This window comes from Diabrotica virgifera, chromosome 8, assembly GCF_917563875.1.
Source record: "Diabrotica virgifera virgifera chromosome 8, PGI_DIABVI_V3a".
In the NCBI taxonomy this organism is placed as follows: Eukaryota; Metazoa; Arthropoda; class Insecta; order Coleoptera; family Chrysomelidae; genus Diabrotica; species Diabrotica virgifera.
In genome coordinates this window covers 19,488,250-19,507,278 of record NC_065450.1, presented here as the reverse complement: position 1 = coordinate 19,507,278, position 19,029 = coordinate 19,488,250, and the positions used below count along the sequence as shown (strand labels likewise).

The 19,029-nt window shown below is 35.1% G+C and overlaps 1 protein-coding gene across 1 annotated transcript; it reads left to right on the top strand.

Moving 5' to 3' along the window:
* The first annotated feature begins 203 nt into the window (after positions 1-203).
* On the top strand, positions 204-14,470 carry LOC126890102 (uncharacterized). Its single transcript, XM_050658950.1, has 4 exons — positions 204-2,413; positions 2,705-3,374; positions 3,702-3,905; positions 14,315-14,470. The coding sequence occupies exons 1-4, from the start codon at positions 204-206 to the stop codon at positions 14,468-14,470; spliced, it is 3,240 nt and encodes a 1,079-aa protein (XP_050514907.1).
* The last annotated feature ends 4,559 nt before the right edge of the window (positions 14,471-19,029 follow it).

Sequence of the window (19,029 nt, the reverse complement as noted above, 5' to 3'; positions counted from 1 at the left end):
AGGATTCTTGTTTTTTGATAAATTATTAAATTCAATTGTTTAGGTCATTAAACTTGTAAAATATTAGCTATTTGAATTTAATTATAGTTAAAATTGCGTTCTCTTTATGCCAGTGGCAGCTTGACCAGGGGATCGTTGATTATTTGTATTTTTAATTTTATCGTTGATTACGTTAAACAAATTTTTATTCTTTTTTCTCCATAATGGCTGATAAATTGAAAAAATATACGTTTCAAAGGAGAATGGCAATGAACGATTTAGAAACGTTATTGCGTTTATCCAATTCTTCTCTTACAGAGGTTCATAAGCAGTCGCTTTTTCGTGTTCGGTACTCAGAGTTAGACGATGTTTTGGAGAGTTTTAATAAAAATCATCAAAACATCGTTACAAATCTTTTGAACTCTGAACCTACGGGTGCTCAATTAGATTCTGAGGACATTATTCGTTCCCAATTTTTAAATGATTATTATCAGATCAAGGCTAATTTCGCGGATCTCTTTGAAAATGATGATAATAGTCAAAAAAATGAGCAAAATATCGCCGCTTCGAATGCAGTACAACCTCCTAGTAATGTTCGCTTGCCGCAGTTAGAATTAGTTAAATTTTCCGGTGAGTTTACGTCAGCAATTACTTTTTTTGACTTGTTCGATGCGCTTGTGCACCGTAGACCTAACGTTGATGATACGGAAAAATTAACGTATTTGATTCAAAGTTTAGAAGGGCCTCCTTTAAGGTTAGCTAAATCCTTGCCTTTAGCTAGAGAAAATTATGTTAGGATTTATGATAAATTAAAAAATAGGTATTTAAATAAACGTTTGCGTGCAATGGCACATTGGTGCAAAATTGAAGAAGCTCCCGCAACTATGTTTAAGAATTCTGATAGTTATAGTAATTTAATTGATACCTTTTCGGAAAATTTATCAGCTTTAGAAAATTTGGGTTATAAAATTTCGGATTTTGTGTTAGCTTACAAAATTCTCACCAAGCTTGACGAGGAGACTCACCAACGGTTTGAATTATTACATGGGTCTAGTGAAATGCCTACTTTTATTCAATTATCTGATTTCCTGGAAAGTCAATGCATTTCGTTTGACTCATCCTTGTTGTCGCCTTGTTCTCCCAAGGATTCTAATAGAAAAAATAAATCGCCTTCTAAACACAATGCAAATAAAAATGGTTCTAAAGTCAATAATCGCTATAGTTTTTTTTCGAAACCTAATGCGACGACTTGTTTGTTATGTTCTGCCGATCACCATTTAAAAGATTGTTCTTTATTTTTAAATAAATCTCCTTATGAACGGTACAACGCTTGTAAGAGAATGCGTCTTTGTTTTAAATGTTTAGAAAAACACGATTCTCGTAGTTGTAGTGTCACCTCTCGTTGTTGTCATTGTAATTCATCCCACCATAGTCTTTTACATTTTAAAAGTTCTGAAAGTGCCACTCAAGGCGCTACGTCTGTTGCTGCCGTTCCAACTACTGCTTCTTCTGATGCTCAGGTTAATACTGGAACATTGAGCTCACATGCTGCATCATTAGGTAGTGTTACCTCAAAAAACTCGAGCGTTTTGTTAGCTACTGCTGTGGTAGAAATTATGGATGGTTGTGGATTGTATCAACCTGTTCGAGCTTTAATTGATGGGGGCAGCATGACCTCTTTTGTATCTCAGTCTTGTATTCGTCAGTTAGGTATTAGACATTCTTCTGCTACCTTATCGGTACAAGGTATTGGTGCTATAAAAAGTACAGTGGTTGGTCGAGTTGATCTTCAGATAAAACCTGTGGATAGAGTGGATCCTATTTTTAATTGTGAGGCGTTTGTGTTGCCAAAAATTTGTGAGGACCTACCCGTTGTTAGTTTGGATGTTGGGCATTGGTCTTATATTGCTAATTTAAAGTTGGCAGATCCTCGGTTTCATCTATCTGGTAAGGTGGACTTATTGCTTGGAGCTGATATCTTTTCTCAGTTATTATTAGAAGGTAAAGTTCAAACTCCTAGAGGTATGCCTGATGCTCTTAATACCGTTTTTGGCTATGTCCTTATGGGTCCCTGTAGTTCGGTTCCTATGACATCTGCCACCTCGTTGTTTTGTCACGTGGATCAAATGGTTTCGTTGGAGGAGTCTGTAAAGCAGTTTTGGAGTTTAGAAACTGTTCCTGAAGTAGAATGTTCAGCTCCTGAAGATATTCTTTGTGAGAAAAATTTTGTTGAGAATGTTTGTCGAGACGGCTCTGGTCGTTATACCGTTGCTCTACCTTTCAGGGAATTATCTCCTGTTTTTCCAGGAATGTTTGAGTTAGCTGTAAATCGTTTTCTTTCCTTAGAAAAAAGGCTTTTGAAAAATCCTAGTGTTTATCAGGAATATTGTACCTTTATGAAAGATTATTTGGATTTGCATCATATGGAGCTTGTGTCAGAAACTTCTCGTCCATTATCTTGTTACTATATTCCTCACCATGCTGTATTAAAACCTGATAGTTTGACTACCAAGTTGCGAGTTGTATTTAATGCTTCTGCTCGAATTGGAAATCAGAATTCTCTTAATCAGTGCTTGTTTACTGGAAAGAAACTACAACAAGATATTTTAACTATTTTATTGGGTTTTCGACTTCATAAATATGTCTTATCCACGGATATTAAGCAGATGTATAGGCAGATACGAGTTGAGAAAAGTCATTGTGATTATCAGAGGATTGTTTTTAGATCCTCTCCTGATGAAGAGTTACAGGAATTTCGGCTATTAACTTATGGTGTATCGTCTGCTCCTTTTCTTGCTTTAAGGACTTTGTTGCAGCTGAGTGAAGATGAAGGTAGAGAGTTTCCCCTTGCCGCTGAAGTTTTGCGTACGAGTACTTATGTTGACGATATAGTGTGTGGTGGTGATACCTTAGAAATTGCGCTAGATCTTCGGAATGAGTTGATATCCTTGTTATCTCGAGGTCAGTTTGAATTGCGTAAGTGGTCGAGCAATGATATGCGATTATTAGAAGGTCTACCGGAGTCGTATATTGGTAAGAAACCTATTTCCTTTGATGATAATAGTTGTTCGTCACCTCTAAAAATCCTTGGACTTGTATGGAATGCACAATTGGATTGTTTTTCTTTTGAAGTGACAGCTCTGGACAAATCTTGTACTAAGAGAAGTATGTTGTCTGAATTGGCCCGAGTGTTTGATCCTGTAGGGTTTCTAGCTCCCATGACTTTGTTCACGAAGCACCTTATCCAACGTTTATGGTTGTCCGGAATCGACTGGGATGACTCTCCTCCAGACTCAATTTGTAAAGTTTGGAACCAGTATAAGGAACAACTGTTATCCCTTGCACAGCTTGAAATACCTAGGTGCATGTTCGTGTCCAGGTATATTTGTTGTGAGGTACATGGGTTTTGTGACAGTAGTGAAAAGGGTTATGCCGCTGTTATTTATTTGCGTTTTGTTCTACCAGATGGTCAGGTTTGTGTCTTTTTTGTTTGCGCGAAGTCAAAAGTGGCTCCCATAAGAACTGTAAGCATTCCACGTTTGGAGCTGTCCGCTGCAGTTCTACTATCTAAACTCATGCAGTTTGTAGTCAGAGTATTAGATCCTAAACTTAAAATCGCAAAATTTGTAGCTTGGTCCGATTCTCAGGTAGCTCTAAGTTGGATAAAATCCTCTCCTCATCGTTGGAAAACTTTTGTTTCTAACCGGGTTTCATATATACAGGAACGCCTTTCTCCTAACAGTTGGTTTTATGTTCCTTCTGCTCAGAATCCCGCTGATTTGGCTTCCAGAGGTGTTTTACCTGCTCTAATGTTGGAGCAATCTCATTGGTTTGCAGGTCCTGAGTTTTTGTATAACACCGATCCCATTCCAGACGCTTCCTGTTGCTTTTCTGAGTGTGCTGAAATGTTTGATGAGGAGCGTACGGTAACTTTGGCTTGTGTTAATGATGATAATTTTCTTGAGAATCTATTGAATGACATTTCCGATTTCTCGTTTATACGGCGACTTATAGCTTGGATCTTGAGGTTTGCTTGGAATTCAAAATTCCCCAATGATAAGAGAGAAGGTCCCTTAAGTTCAAAGGAACTTTATGAGTCATTGATTATGCTAGTTAAATATACTCAACATCGATATTTTGAAAGGGAGTTCGAGGGAAATGTTTTTTCCAAACCTTTGCGAAAGTTGTCCTGCTTTATCGATGATCAAGGAATATTACGGGTTGGAAGTCGTCTTAGATATTTGTCTGTTTCGATTGATAAGAAATTTCCTTGCATCCTACCTCGCGAAAGTCGATTAACTTATTTGCTGATTCATTATTACCATAAACGATACTGTCATGCTGGGCTGCGTACAGTTAGTTTTTTGCTTGCCCAGTCATTTTGGATTTTGTCTCCTAAGCGTGCTATACGCTCGGTTTTGTCAAAATGTATACAGTGTTGGAGGCCCAATCCTAGAAATTACCAACCTCCAATGGGTAACTTACCCCTAGTTAGAATTTCCCAGGTTAAACCCTTCCTGAATTCAGGTATGGATTTTGGTGGACCGTTTTATGTTGTGATGAATCGCTATCGAGGAGCTAAATCTTGTAAGGTGTATCTTTGCCGCTTTGTTTGCATGGCCACCAAAGCTCTTCATTTAGAGTTAGCTAGTGATTTATCGAGTGAGACTTTTCTCTCTGCTTTGCAGCGTTTCATAGCTCGTCGTGGTAGGGTTGATAATTTATATTCTGATCATGGCAGTAATTTTGTTGGCGCTTCTAAATACCTTAACCTCATGAAAAATGCTGCTTCAAATGAAAATATTTCCTTCCATTTTAATGCTGCATCTGCTGCCCACTTTGGCGGTTTATGGGAGGCGGGAATAAAGTCAGTAAAGACGCACCTAGCTCGCGTTATAGGTGATCAGATCTTGTCATATGAGGAACTAAACACGGTCGTAATTCAGATTGAATCGTATCTTAATTCTAGGCCCTTGACCCCTATAAGTACTGATCCTAATGATTTGTCAGTTCTAACGCCGGGTCATTTTTTAAATCTAGAACCTCTTTCGGCTGTGTTTGAACCTCTTGATGGAGCGTATATTCCTGCATCTCATTTGATGAGATGGAAGTTAATAAATCAAATGCATAAAACTTTTTGGGAACGCTGGAGCAAAGAATATTTGCATACTTTGCATCAGCGCAGTAAATGGACTTCATCCGATAATTTAAAACCTATCGAACTAGGAACGATGGTCCTTATAAAGGATGATAATATCCCTCCGTCGCAATGGCGTTTGGGACGAATATCCCAAGTATTTCCGGGACAGGATGGAATTATAAGAGTTGCGGATGTTAAGACCACAAAGGGAATTCTTCGACGCCCCCTGGTCAAGCTTTGTCCTCTGCCTATCTAAATAATTCCTTAGTTTTTTTGTTGATCTTGTTATTAGTATGATATTGTTTAATTTTTTTTGGGATTTATTCCAAAGTGCCATGATTTAAGTTATTTTTTTTTTGTTTATTAGCTTGTAATAGTTTTAAAATGCACCATTCAAAGCTGCATTTTGGTGGGGGAGAATGTTGTATTTTCATTTAAATTTGAATTAACTTATTTACACGAGGAAGGCAAATAGTCCCAACTCTAGTTATTTTGCCTTTTATCGCGATAGAAAAGAGGTTTGCTTTAATGAGTGCAAAAACTGGAGCCTAGTAGTGTTCGTCAAAAGTAAGAGAAGCTAGTGCCTCTACAATCAATGGCTCGCAAGTTGTTCTACAATCAACAGCTCGTAAGTTGCCACTCAACCAACGGCTCGCTCGTTTGCCGGTGTAAAAGCCTAGCTGGTAAGGCTTTTTTCGTGTATGGACTTGGTGCAGTGTTAAATGCAGCTGAGGGCCCTCTTGAAGACCAAATGCAGGGATTGAATTGGTAAGTGGACCTCTTTGCGCCTCATTTAATTATTCTATTCCTTTTTTGCTCATGTTTAAGTTTTTTTATTGAACCGGTGTCAAAACTCCTTTAGAAAACAAAGAATCAGCCCCTATTTGAGATCGTAACATCAAAGATCGCACAATAGCTAAAAACCTGATGAACTCTATTAGGACAGGAAAACCGGGTGTCTATTAGGATACAACTATTGAAATACCTGGAAAATCCTTAAGACAGAAAAAATTACAAAACAAATAATCAATGCTGAATTAGAAGTGCCAAGAAAATCGGTCTAACAAAGATCTTCAAAATTAGACAATTGCCAGAACAGAGAGATACTAGCTGCAGAATACAATAAATCCTTAAGACAGAAAAAATTACAAAACAAATAATCAATGCTGAATTAGAAGTGCCAAGAAAATCGGCCTAACAAAGATCTTCAAAATTAGACAATTGCCAGAACAGAGAGATACTAGCTGCAGAATACAATAAAAATCAAAAATGCAGGATCCTTTGTAAAAGGTATATTTAAAAGACCCTAATAAGGGTTACATCACAAAACAAAATGTTTTCGGATTAACAAGTAATCCATCATCAGTTTTAAGCCCCAAAATGATATGTATAACCTAATTAATAAGAGACAATGTTGTAAAAGTTGACTAAGGTTAAGAATTGACCAAGTTCATACTTACAATAACATGCATGCGTGAGACACCAAAAAGTTATGGGTAAAAACCCTTTAAAAGGTATAAGATCTTATATTATACTATATATTATGTTTAAAATAATTGGATGTTGCAAATATTCCTGGATATTACCCAGGGCAACACAGGACTCTAACCCACGTGGATGTGATATGAGAGGGATGAACCTCACATATTGAAAATTGAGTGTCAACTGGACTGAAAGGTGAAGGAACTTCAGAAGTATGACAGACGCAGATTGTAAATAGGACGTTATGAACTGTTTTGTTACTTCAGCCAATGAATTTAAAATTTATGTTGATGTTAAAAATAAAACATTATTAAATATCCATATAGTGTTGTTGGAATTAATCGAACTTAAATGTAGAAAATTGTGAAGTATGTAATGATTAAACATACGAACATGAAAATTGATAAATAGGTACTAGGAGTTATGCAGTCAGCAATACATTAGAATGAAGATGTTTAAATAAACTTAGAATTATTGAAAATGCCTTTTACACATTCATGTCTATAGGATATCAGAATTTGTTTAATGTGTTCATAATATGTTCATTAAACAAATTTTGATATCCTATAGACGTGAATGCGTAAAAGGCCATAATTCTAAGTTTATTTAAACATCTTCATTCTAATGTATTGCTGACTGCATAACTGCTAGTACCGATTTATCAATTGTCATGTTCATATATTTAATCATTACATACTTTACAATGTTCTACATTTAAGTTCGATTAATTCCAACAACAATATATGGATATTTGATAATGTTTTATTTTTAATATCAACATAAATTTTAAATTCATTGGCTGAAGTAACAAAACAGTTCACAACGTCCTATTGTCAATCTGTCTCTGTCATATTTCTGAAGTTCCTTCACCTTTTAGTTCAGTTGACACTCAGTTTTCAAAATGTGAGGTTCATTCCCCTCATATCACATCCACGTGTGTTAGAGTCCTGTGTTGCCCTGGGTAATATCCAGGAATATTTGCAACATCCAACTGTTTTAAACATAATATTATGTAGTATAATATAAGACATTACAGGTTTTAAAGGGTTTTTACCCATAACTTTTTGGTGGTTCACGCATGCATGTTGTTGTAAGTATAGACTTAGTCAATAATTCTTAACCTCAGTCAACTTTTACAACATTGTCTCTTATTAATTAGGTTATACTTATCATTTTAGGGCTTAACACTGATCATGGATTACTTGTTAATCCGAAAACGTTTTGTTTTGTGATGTAACTTCTATATATAACCGGTTCTATAGCGTTCTACGCCTTCCGGTACCCAATCGCCAAGCCTGTCGATCTAGCCAGTCTCTTTCTTGTAGATTTCTTTCTGACATGGCTTTTGTAATTCCTTGTTTCCAGGAGGTCGGCGGCCTTCCTCTTTTTCGTTTTTCTGGCGGTATCCATCTCATTGTTATTTTTGGAAGTCTTTCATCTCCCATTCGTTGAACGTGTCCATACCAAGTGAGTTGGTTCCGTTGTACCTCTTCCGCCATTGTTTTCTGCCTACCTACTTTTTCTCTGATATTTTCATTTCGAACATGATCAAATTTCGATATTTTGGCAGCTCTTCTAAAAAAATCCATTTTGGTAGTAAGCAGCTTATTTTTCGGATTTTTTTGTCATTTGTCACACTTCGGAGCCATAGGTTAAAATTGGTTCCAGAATAGCGTCGTACATCCTCATTTTTGTATTTAAGGTAATGGTATGTTGCCAAAAGACAGGGTTTAGGGCTCTAGTAACCTTTCTAGCTTTCCTCACTCTACCATCTATACTGGGTTCCATTCTTCCACTATTTGTTAATTTAATCCCTAGATATATATACTCTGTGCATCCTCTGATGTAGTCACTTCCGTCAAGATCTAGGTCTTCCTGTTGTATTTGGTTACCGATGTGTAGATATTGTGTTTTCTTTATATTTACCTCTAAACCCTATTTCATGTATTCTTCCATCAATTTTCTCGTCATATCTCCCTTATCTTGGGCAACTACCACCTGGTCGTCTGCGTAGTTCAAAGTGTATAGTGTGATGTCTCCGCTTGGTATACCCATACCACTGCATTTCTGCTTCCAAAGTCTGAGAACACCGTCGGTATATATATTGAAAAGAATGGGAGATAAACAGCACCTTTGTTTAAGGCCTTTTGTTACTTGGAATCTAGTTGACAGATGGTTACCTCTCTTTACCCTTGAGATAGAATTTTTATAGAGGCATTGTATGGTTTTGATGATAGTTGCAGAAATGTGTGTATTGTCCAAATCCTCCCACAGTTTTTCCACGGGTACTGCGTCATATGCCTTCATTAAGTCGACAAAAAGTATATGTGTGTCTTGTCCACGTTCCAATCTTTTTTCCATAACCTGTGTTAGACAGAATATATTATCGATCGTAGATCGACCGGCCCTGAAACCACACTGTTCTTCGGATTCATAGGGTTGATATTCTTCGCAAATAATGGTTTTCAGTATTCTGCCATATAAACGGCTCATTGTGCTTGTTACAGTTATTTCCCTATAATTTTTGTGTATGGAAGAGATCCAGCCCTCTTTCCAGCTTTTCGGAACTTGTTCTCCGTTAATAATTCTGTTAAGGAATTCTGTGATCACTCGGATTAATTTCTTCGAACTTGATTTTATTAGTTCTACAGGAACATTTTCAGGGCCAGGTGCTCGACCATTTTTTAATTGTGACATAGCTTTCTGTACCATTTCTGTTGTTATTGTTATTTCTTCACCTTCTACTCTTATTGGGTTTGATTCTTTTTGCATGTGTTGGGGGCGGTCTTCAGTCAGCAAAGATTTATAATGCTGTTCCCATGTATTTGTTGTTTTGTTGTCGAGCCTTACATTTTCTCTTGTATCTGACCTCAATGTTTTGATAAATCTCCACGATTCTCTACTTCTCCTACCACCTATATACGTTTCCAACTCATTACATTTCTTTTCCCATGAATCATTTTTTATCTGCCATATATCCTGTTTAGATTTTTTGAGGGCGTTTCTGTATTTTTCCTTGTCTTCTATCCGGCCAGTATTTAACCATTTTTGGTATAGTTGTTGTTTATTTTCTTTTTGTGATTTTAGATGTTCATTCCACCAGCTATTACCTTTATGTATTCTATTTTCTTTTATACCTAGCGCCTCTTTGGCGGCTTGGTGTATACTTGAAATAATGTGTTGGTGTACGTTTTCTATGTTTTGTGACAATCTTCAATCAATCAATGTAACTTCTATTAGGGTCTATTAAATATACCTTTTACAAAGGATCCTGTATTTTTTGTGATTTATGGTATACAGCCATCTACAGGAATTATATTTTCCTCGTGGATTTTTACAATAAAAATACTTGTATAAAATCTATGTTAGAATGTTAGTTTTCTTCAAAACCATCAATGAAGTATTTTACTAAATCAAAAATAAATAAATAGCTATTTGTAGAAAACTGCAATTTGCTGTCTTCTTTAGAACGTAGGAGAAAAGTTCTTTATTATGGATGTATAGAGAGTGAGTTTTAAGTAAACAATGCCTCAATTACCTCGGAAACGGCTTGCCTGATTTATGTACGTTTTGGTTGGTAAGTGTTTTGAAATATGCTCCATCTTAGGGTAATATTTAGAGTAGGTACATAGTTTGCAGTTTTCTGGAGATATAATAAAGTTTGATAATTTAACCTTTAACATTTTATGATAGTTAAATAGACGTTTACACCTTTTGAAGTCCTATAAGTACACCATACATTTTTTTAAATTCCATGTGTAATTTTCAAAGTTCTAATACGAGAAAGCTATTTTTATTCTACATAGCGACAGGCAAACAATTAGTTTTTAATTGATGGATTCGACCGTTGCTTGATGGAAGTTAATTTTATCTAACAATAAAACACCAGTTTTCAGAACTAACAACAACCTAAGCAGATATATTAAGAACAATAAAAACCGAAAGAGAAAACAACTACAGAGTGGTGTTTACAAACTAACTTGTGGTGACTGTCCGAAAACTTACATCGGTCAAACTGGCAGAACTTTTGACAAACGGATAGCAGAACACAAAAGGGTTTTCAACATAGAAAAACCGACACTTCTACATACGCACTTCATCTTCTAGATCATAATCATTCTTTTAATGAACAGTTTCTAATTCTGCATATTTAAAATAAAGGCCTTAAGCTATCTTTATTAGAATCTAGGGAAATTAATAAATTGAAAAATACAAATATAATTCTGAATGACCAACTCGAGACAAACAGCTCCCCACTCCTCAACCTCTTCAGTTAAAGACTTAAAAAGGCAAACACATAGTAATCTAAATCACTTGAGAAAGGCACTCTGCCGAAACAGCAGTAGTCACATAGTTGTAATAAATTTTGTGGAAGTATAGAAAACAAACGTTTTCAGTGTTTTATTGTTAGAAGCTTTTAATAATCTTTTAATAATAATGCACTTCTAACCATCAAACTTTTTACATAAAAATAAATAACTGTGATTTTTTTGTGACACTCACAGACACTCATAATACCTGTTACGTTTTCTTCTTGGAATTGTCTTTCAATAAAAATAAGATTTGTAGTGTTGATGCTATAATGTCTCATAACTTCATGCAATTTATTGTTTATATACCTATTTGGCTTCTAGGTTTATATTATTGTGAATAAGGGAGAAGAATGAAGAGGAAGTAGATATGAAGATTACATCCGCTAAGAAGTTTCGATGTGCCGTAAACAAAGTTACAATATGCGGCAAAATAAACAGTAATAAACAGTAACTGTTTTGAAATGCGTAGGCCTTAAATTGTTTTATGAACGTTGTTAAAACTTATGTGAATATGGTGTTAATCTAAGGTGCTTCAGGATAGTTCTCAGTTTGTCAGAAAAAATTTTTATCGTGTTGTACTATTTTCGGTCATATGGAAAATATCGCGAAAACGGTCAAAGTTTAACATTAACAATGGTTTCAGCAGGACGGGGCAACCTGTCATATGGCCAGGGAGTCTCTACAAATACTGCTCGAACATTTTGGGAGATCGTCACTCATCAGATTTAACGCCATCTGATGCGCACATATGGGTAATGCAGAAGAGGGCAGATCTATCCACCGTCTGACATTCTGGAATTGCGGACTAGAATTAAAGATTTTTTTCGTGCCAGAGGGCATATTTAACGTCTGTTTTATTGGGAACGTCGTCGGGAATAATGTTTGCAAATCATGTATACTAAATATATTAATAATCATATACATTTAAATATTAATTTTAGTACTGTTATTTTGCCACATAATGTATTATTGCGGAAAATATATTGAAAAAAGCTATTGAGGGTCAAACCTCTGGAATAAAGATAAATGGAGTTCCCATTAACAACATTAGACATGCGGATGACACTGTCATCTTAGCTGAAAAGATTGCTGATCTTCAGAGGCTGGTGGCCGGAATAACGCCGTTTGGATTAAAATTCGGGCTAATAATGAACGTCCAGAAGACAAAGTTTATGAAAATATCGAAAACTAAAAGAAATAACGAGAATCCCTTCATAAGCGGATCCAATGTCGAACGAGTCGAGCAATATGCATATCTTGGAACAATGATTAACTCCACGGGTGACAGCAAATTAAAATCACAGTAGAAAAGACTAGAGCAGATTTTAACAAAATAAGAAAAGTGCTCTGAACAAGAGATTTGAAGTTGGAGCTAAGAGTTAGTTAGTTAAAAAAAAAAAAAAGAAAAAAGATAAGTTAATAAGTTGCTGGTGTGGGAACGTAAAATTCTTCGAATGATATATGGCCCTTGCAGAGACAGCGTGACAAACGAATGGAGGCGCAGATACAATATCGAGCTAGAGTCTCTATTCGGAAAAGAAAATCTAGTCAGATATATAAAGGCCAATAGACTGAGATGGGCAGGGCATGTGATACGCAGTAACAACAATCGCCTTATAAACAATGTGTTATGGGAAAGGCCAGATGGAAGAAGGTCTGTAGGGCGGCCTAGGAAAAGGTGGAAAGATGCAGTCAAAGAAGATTTAGAGAAAATGGGAGTGCGACAATGGGAATTAGTGACACAGGACCGTCAAACATGGAAGGCAATAGTAAACGCGGCAAAGACTCACGAAGACTTGTAGCGCCATTGATGATGATGATGATGCTAAGAGTTAGGTTTGCTTGGTGCTACGTTTTCTCGACTTTGTTTTGTGGAATGGAAGCATGGACCTTGAATGCTGCATTGATGAGAAGACTAGAATCATTCGAGCTGTGGGTAATTTCGTAGACAGAATACGTCACAAACAAAGAGGTTCTGAGAAAGATGAATAAAGAAATGGAAAACTTGAATACCATCAAAACAATAAAATTTGAATATCCCGGACATATTACACGTGTAAAGAAATACAACTTGTTCCAGTTGATTATGCAGAGAAAGATTCAAGAAAAAAGAAGCTTAGGGAGACGCAGAATATCGTGGATGCGCAACCTGAGAGAATGGTTCGGATGTACATCAAATGAAGTTTTCAGAGCAGCCATCTCTAAAATCCGAATAGTTATGATGCTTTCCGATCCCCTTTGCGAAGATGACACTTAAAGAAGAAGTATTATGGCCAATACGATCGCCAACGTTAGATAAATCGGACAGCGTACTGGTTTGGGTGGGTCGAAAAAAAAAATAATGTTTCATTTTTTAATCGCTATACCGCGGGAAACTTGCTTTTGGGGTATATAAGTAAAATGCAAAGTAAAATAAAGTTATATATTAAACCCCCAGCTAGCGCATCCTTCCTAAAAATTTAGTTTTTTTCAGTAAACAAGACATTTGTCAATTATTTTTACAATCTTTAGCTAATAATTTGAACGTGCTATAGTGAAAATTGTTTAGTTAATGGTTTAAAAATAGGAAATAAATTTGAAACAGGCAATATTTTTAAATTGGCGGTAGAGTAAAATACTCAAAAATTGGAAAAATTCACATATTAGCACCTTAAAATAAGGTGTGGTCTAGTATGTTGTGTTGGGTGTTAATAGCACAATCCATTTTTTTCTTTTATTTTACACTCAATTTAATTGGAATAGAATTATTACAGTGTGTTTAAAGTTATAAAAGATATAAATAAAACAACTTATATGTTTAATAACATGTTTAATTAAAACAAAAAAGAAACCAAATTGTAGCCAAACAATGCCAACAAATTAAATAAAATTTTGACTTTAGAAAGAGTTTTTTACTCACTTTTTCTGAGTTGGTACGTTGAAGCTGGGCTTGCTGTCAAACTTGACGTAATGGGTTGACTTGACGCAATGAATGTAACTTGACGTAATGGGATGTGACAGTACCGTTACTAACACGGGTTGGAAAAATTTTGTGATTCGTTCTATTGAAGAAAACTTAAAAAGAGCCCTGCAGTGGGCAATATGCCTTTTGCATTTCAATGAGTTGCCGTTCCGGCATTTATTTCAAACTCTGTAAATGTTGATTGTGAATTACTGGACATTAATCGCAATCTTTTGAGTAAAGATCAACAGCATATTCTAGACATAAGTTGTTCGATAGTCAGGCATCTGCCCTGTTGACTTATCTGTTCGAGAACCGGGTCCACTTTCCCACTCTCGATGGTTGACTACAGCTAACTGAGTTTTGAGAATATATGTAAGTGTGGAAACGCCTTCAGTTGAACATAAATTGTTAGTATCCTTCATTCAATCATACATGCCTGTATGGTTTAAAATAAAGAACAGCAAATACATAACAGATAGACCTGAACACGATTTTGAGGCTATCAAATCAACTAGCTTTCTACCAGAGAATTTGATTAAAGTAGTTGATCCTGTGATCGAAAGAAATGCATTTTTCCCACCCAGAACATTTGCTACTGAGGATGATAGTTAAAGAAAGAAAGGAGAACTAGAATTACGAAGAATAATCAAAGCAAGGATGTTAGCTACAAAAACAGAAACAATTAGGGTTTTTCGACCTCTAAAAGTCAACTTTCATTCGACTGACTATACTGAATTAATTGATTGGAACACCACTGAAATTATATCACCACCACTGTTACGGAGCATCTTTGATGATACAAATTGGGCTAAAATCACTGCTGGTAAAACACCCGAGGATTGGAACTTTGGAAAATTTCCATGCCATACTCAAGCCGTGAAACGCTGCGTCAAGTAAGTGACTGAAGCATCTAAAAAAGTCGTCGGTGCTAAGGAACGAGATGGTTTCATAAGATCTGCCGTAGCATCCAAAGCTTCGATGCCAAAGTTTGACACCAAGCGCAGCTTCAACGTACCCACTCAGAAAAATAGAGTAAAAGACGCTTTCTAAAGTCGAAATTTCATTTAATTTATTGACATTGTTTGGCTAGAATTTGGTTTCTTTCTTGGCTCAATTAAACATTAAAATTACAAGTTGTTTTATTTATATCCTTTATAACTTTAGACCCACTATAGTAATTCTATTCCAATTAAATGGAGTGTTAAGTAAAAGAACAAAAAATGGATTTTACTGTTAACACCCAACACAACATACTATACCACATAACACCTTCTTTTAAGGTGCTAATATGTGAATTTTTTCAATTTTTGAGTATTTTGCGCTACCGCAAATTAAAAGATACTGTTTAAAATTTATTTCCTATTTTTTAAACTATTCACTAAATAAAGAGTTTTCACTATAAGACGTTCAAATATTATTGGCCAAAGATTATAAAAATAATTGAAAAATGTCTTGATTTCTGAAAAAAAAAACTAAGTATGATGCCCTAGCTGGAGGTTCAATATATAACTTTATTCTACTTTGCATTTTACTTATATACCCCAAAGGCAAGTTTTCCGCGGTATAGTGATTAAAAAATTAAACACTATTTTTTTTCGACCCAACCTAGTAGCCCAATAAATGACCGTTTTGGAGTGTAATTTCCAGGGGCAACTCCGAATTGCATGAAAATTTGGATTTAGGTTCTACTTACCCTCCACTTCAAAGTTGAATTTGTGCCGTTGATTGTTTTTACTTGGGGGGTGACATTTACCCCTTCTCGGGGGGTGAAAAACGGGCGTATAAAATAAGGCCGGAAAAGGATAAATTGACTTATTTTAAACACCTTTTGTTCTATAAAGTTTTTTACGTAAGTCAATATTTTTCGAGCTATTCGCGATTAAAAATGTTGATTTTTCGACAAAAAAACTACGTTTTCAGACGGTTTTTCGAAAATAACTCAAAAAGTATATATTTTATCGAAAAAAATATTTTTAGCAAAAGTGTAGCCTATAAAAAAAAGGAAAAAACTGGTGTACCAATAAAGTCTCCAAATTAAGTAGAAGCAAAGTTGTAGCTCATTAAAAATACGTTCTTATTCGTCTAATTCCAAATCGAATAATTCAACGCGAAATCACCGAAGAAAGAAGCGTTTTTCGGGAAAACCCTATTAACATGTTTAAAGTATCGAAAAAAAGCTTATTATTTGTTTTTTACAAAAGTTTACAGCATCAAAAATAAACGAGTTACACTGAAAAAAAAAGTTGGCCCCTTTTATTGGAAAAAAAAAATTGTGACAACCTCCCTCTATTTAGCACCACCCTATTTTGAAAAATTTAATTTTTTCAAAATATCTTAAAAAGTACTAGTGATAAGAAAAATCTTAAAGAGTAAAAAAATGTAGGTTTTGCTATTATAAATATGCTAGTTTCATTTTGTTTCTCCGTAAGACAAAAATTGGTTAAGATATGGCTGTTCAAAATTTGCATACACTCGTGATTAGTGGCCCATTCAAGCTTTCTCAATTATAACCCTTTCAAAAATAAACAGTTTTAAACCGGTGAGACTGACAGATCATATAAAAAATAGATAGGTAAGTAAATTGTTTTTAAAGCTGTAGCGATTAATTTCATTTGGGGAGCTAAACACGGCAATATTTTCATGATTTTTTACAAAACAAAGAGGGCCAACTTTATTTTAAGCGTAACTCGCTTATTTTTAATGCTAAAACTTTCGTTAACAATTAAAACAAAGCTTTTTATAAACACTTTAAAAAAGTTTAAATGGGTTTTTCCCAAAAAGTGCTTAATTTTTCGGTGATTTCACCTTGAAATATTCGATTTGGAATTAGACGAATAAGAACGTATTTTTCATGAGCTACAACTTTGTTTTTATTTGTTTGATAGACTTTACTGATACACTATTTTTTTGGGTTTTTTATAGGCTACACTTTTGCTAAGGACATTTTTTTTGGTAAAATATTTACTTTTTGAGTTATTTGCGAAAAACCGTCTGAAAACGTAGTTTTTGTCGAAAAATCAACATTTTCAATGGCAAGTAACTCGAAAAGTATTGACTTACGTAAAAAACTCTATAGAACAAAAGTTGCTTAGAATCAGTCAATTTATCCATTTCCGGTCTTATCTTGAACGTATGTTTTTTCACCCCCGAGAAGGGGTGACTGTCACCCCCCAAGTAAAAGCAACCAACGGCACAATTTCAACTTTGAAGTGGAGGGTAAGTGGAACCTAAATCCAAATTTTCATGCAATTCGGAGTTGCCCCTGAAAATTACACGGTATCGCCGAATTTTCCCGTTCATTTACTGGGCTATAGTACTGGTGCACATTTTTGGTTAGATCAGTTTTTAAGCGCTTGTATAAACATTATTTTTGCACTTATAATCTGCTTAAAATCATTCAGTTTTATAAAAATTGCACAGAAAAATTTGTACGCACATAGGTACATATCGATGCTTAAGATGTGATACCGCGTATCTGCAAAAACCCCTTTTTACAGGAGACGCAAAAAACGTTCTGTTGTGTGAGAATTAAATATTTTAATACTATTTTATATATTTTTCATCATCATATATCATTTCTTTTAATATTTTGTATATCATTTCTTTTAATATAATCTCATTAACAAAAAGCTGCAGATACGTAGAATCACTATTGTTTAATTGTTGGTTAGAGGAGGATTGCGTGAAATCACTACCAAATGTAAATATTGCAATTTGTTATTTGTGTGGGAGAAAGAAATTTATTGACTTGAAATATTTATTTAAAAAATGCAGAAAACACAAAAATCAATAAAACAACAAATACGTTGTTAATTCTTCTGTTTACTCTCGTGAGGCAAGGTGTCGTAGAAACCATGGCAGTCTTTAGGAATTACACTTTTAAGTTGCTGTAAGTGATTATATTTTGTGTTGGTTATTTTGATAGGAGCGTTACGTAATGGTTTAAACTGGCCTAGTTGTGAAACATTGGTTTTTGCACTTCTAGGTTTTCTTGTAGGTAGATCTATAAACTCACCACAATAATCTAATTTTACTTGGATGATTCCATCAGGCGTATACTTGATGACTTTAATATCAGTTACGGTTGGATCGTTAACTTTTCGACCTGGTCTAATGGAAGGGTATACTAAAGTTTCGGAAAAATTTTTGATAAAGTCATAAGTGACCTCTTTTGTCTGGTATGGTGTTTGTTTCCTCGACTCCTTTGTGAGTCTGATATAATCACTTGGAAGATAAATAGACTTATATTTTACTGCCTTTTCTATTTGAGCGTGAACGGAATCGGCCTCCCTTTGTGTGTGGCCACGCTCAAGATACTTTTGGTAGATAATAATATTGTTTTCGACACTAAAAGATAGAAGCGCATTTGACAATGTAGCATTCCTATTCTGATAGGTGCAACCATCGCTCCAAATAATAATAGGAATATTTACAGGACAGAGGTCTAACAAGTAATCAGTGATACAAGTTGCAAAGGTATTGGCGGATAGGTCAGCTTCTGTTTCTGTATACCAGTAGCATCTTACATGATGAGTATTAACATTAAATATGGTAAAGTTGTGACAGCAAAGTTTTGTTTTATAGTATAAAGCCGATGCATTTAACATGGAACATACTTTTACTGCCTGAAGATCTTGTGTTAGGACAATGCATTGTTTTACATGCCCTGCCTGTTTGTCGTTCTCCTTTTCTTGCCTTGCTTTTTCTTTGTTGTTAATGTGCTTCTTATAGACATTCTCATCTAGATTATTTGTTTCATAACTGCAGCATGTATCACAACGATCTTTTTTTGGTATGTGGAAGAAAATATGTTTTTCTTTTACCATTAAATCAAAAGTGTATCTTGAAACTGGTTTCAATTCCTTATTTTGTTCACGGCACATTCTGGAATATTCCTGGTATACTTTGCTCATATTGTCTCCAAAAATAGGCTCAATATATAATTTACTTGTAGATTTGCGACAATAGTGAGCAGGGAGTTTCGGAAGAGAATCTAAAAAATTACGCAATACATCTTTGGCGCTGTTACTGGACTTATTGCATTGAGTTTCTTTTTGGATCTCTGCTATTTTTCTCTTCTCTCTTCTTCTCTCATTATTTACCTCTGTTGCTGCTATCACTCCATGCTTTGTTTCTGATGTCAAACAGTTAAATACATAATGTTCTGTAAG

Coding starts and splice junctions, on each gene's coding strand:
- LOC126890102 (XM_050658950.1), top strand. CDS start 204: ATGGCTGATAAATTGAAAAAATATACGTTTCAAAGGAGAATGGCAATG. Junction 3,375..3,701: donor CCAGGTATATTTGTTGTGAG/GTACATGGGTTT, acceptor TCATATATACAG/GAACGCCTTTCTCCTAACAG. Junction 3,906..14,314: donor TGTTTGATGAGGAGCGTACG/GTAACTTTGGCT, acceptor TTTAAAATAAAG/AACAGCAAATACATAACAGA.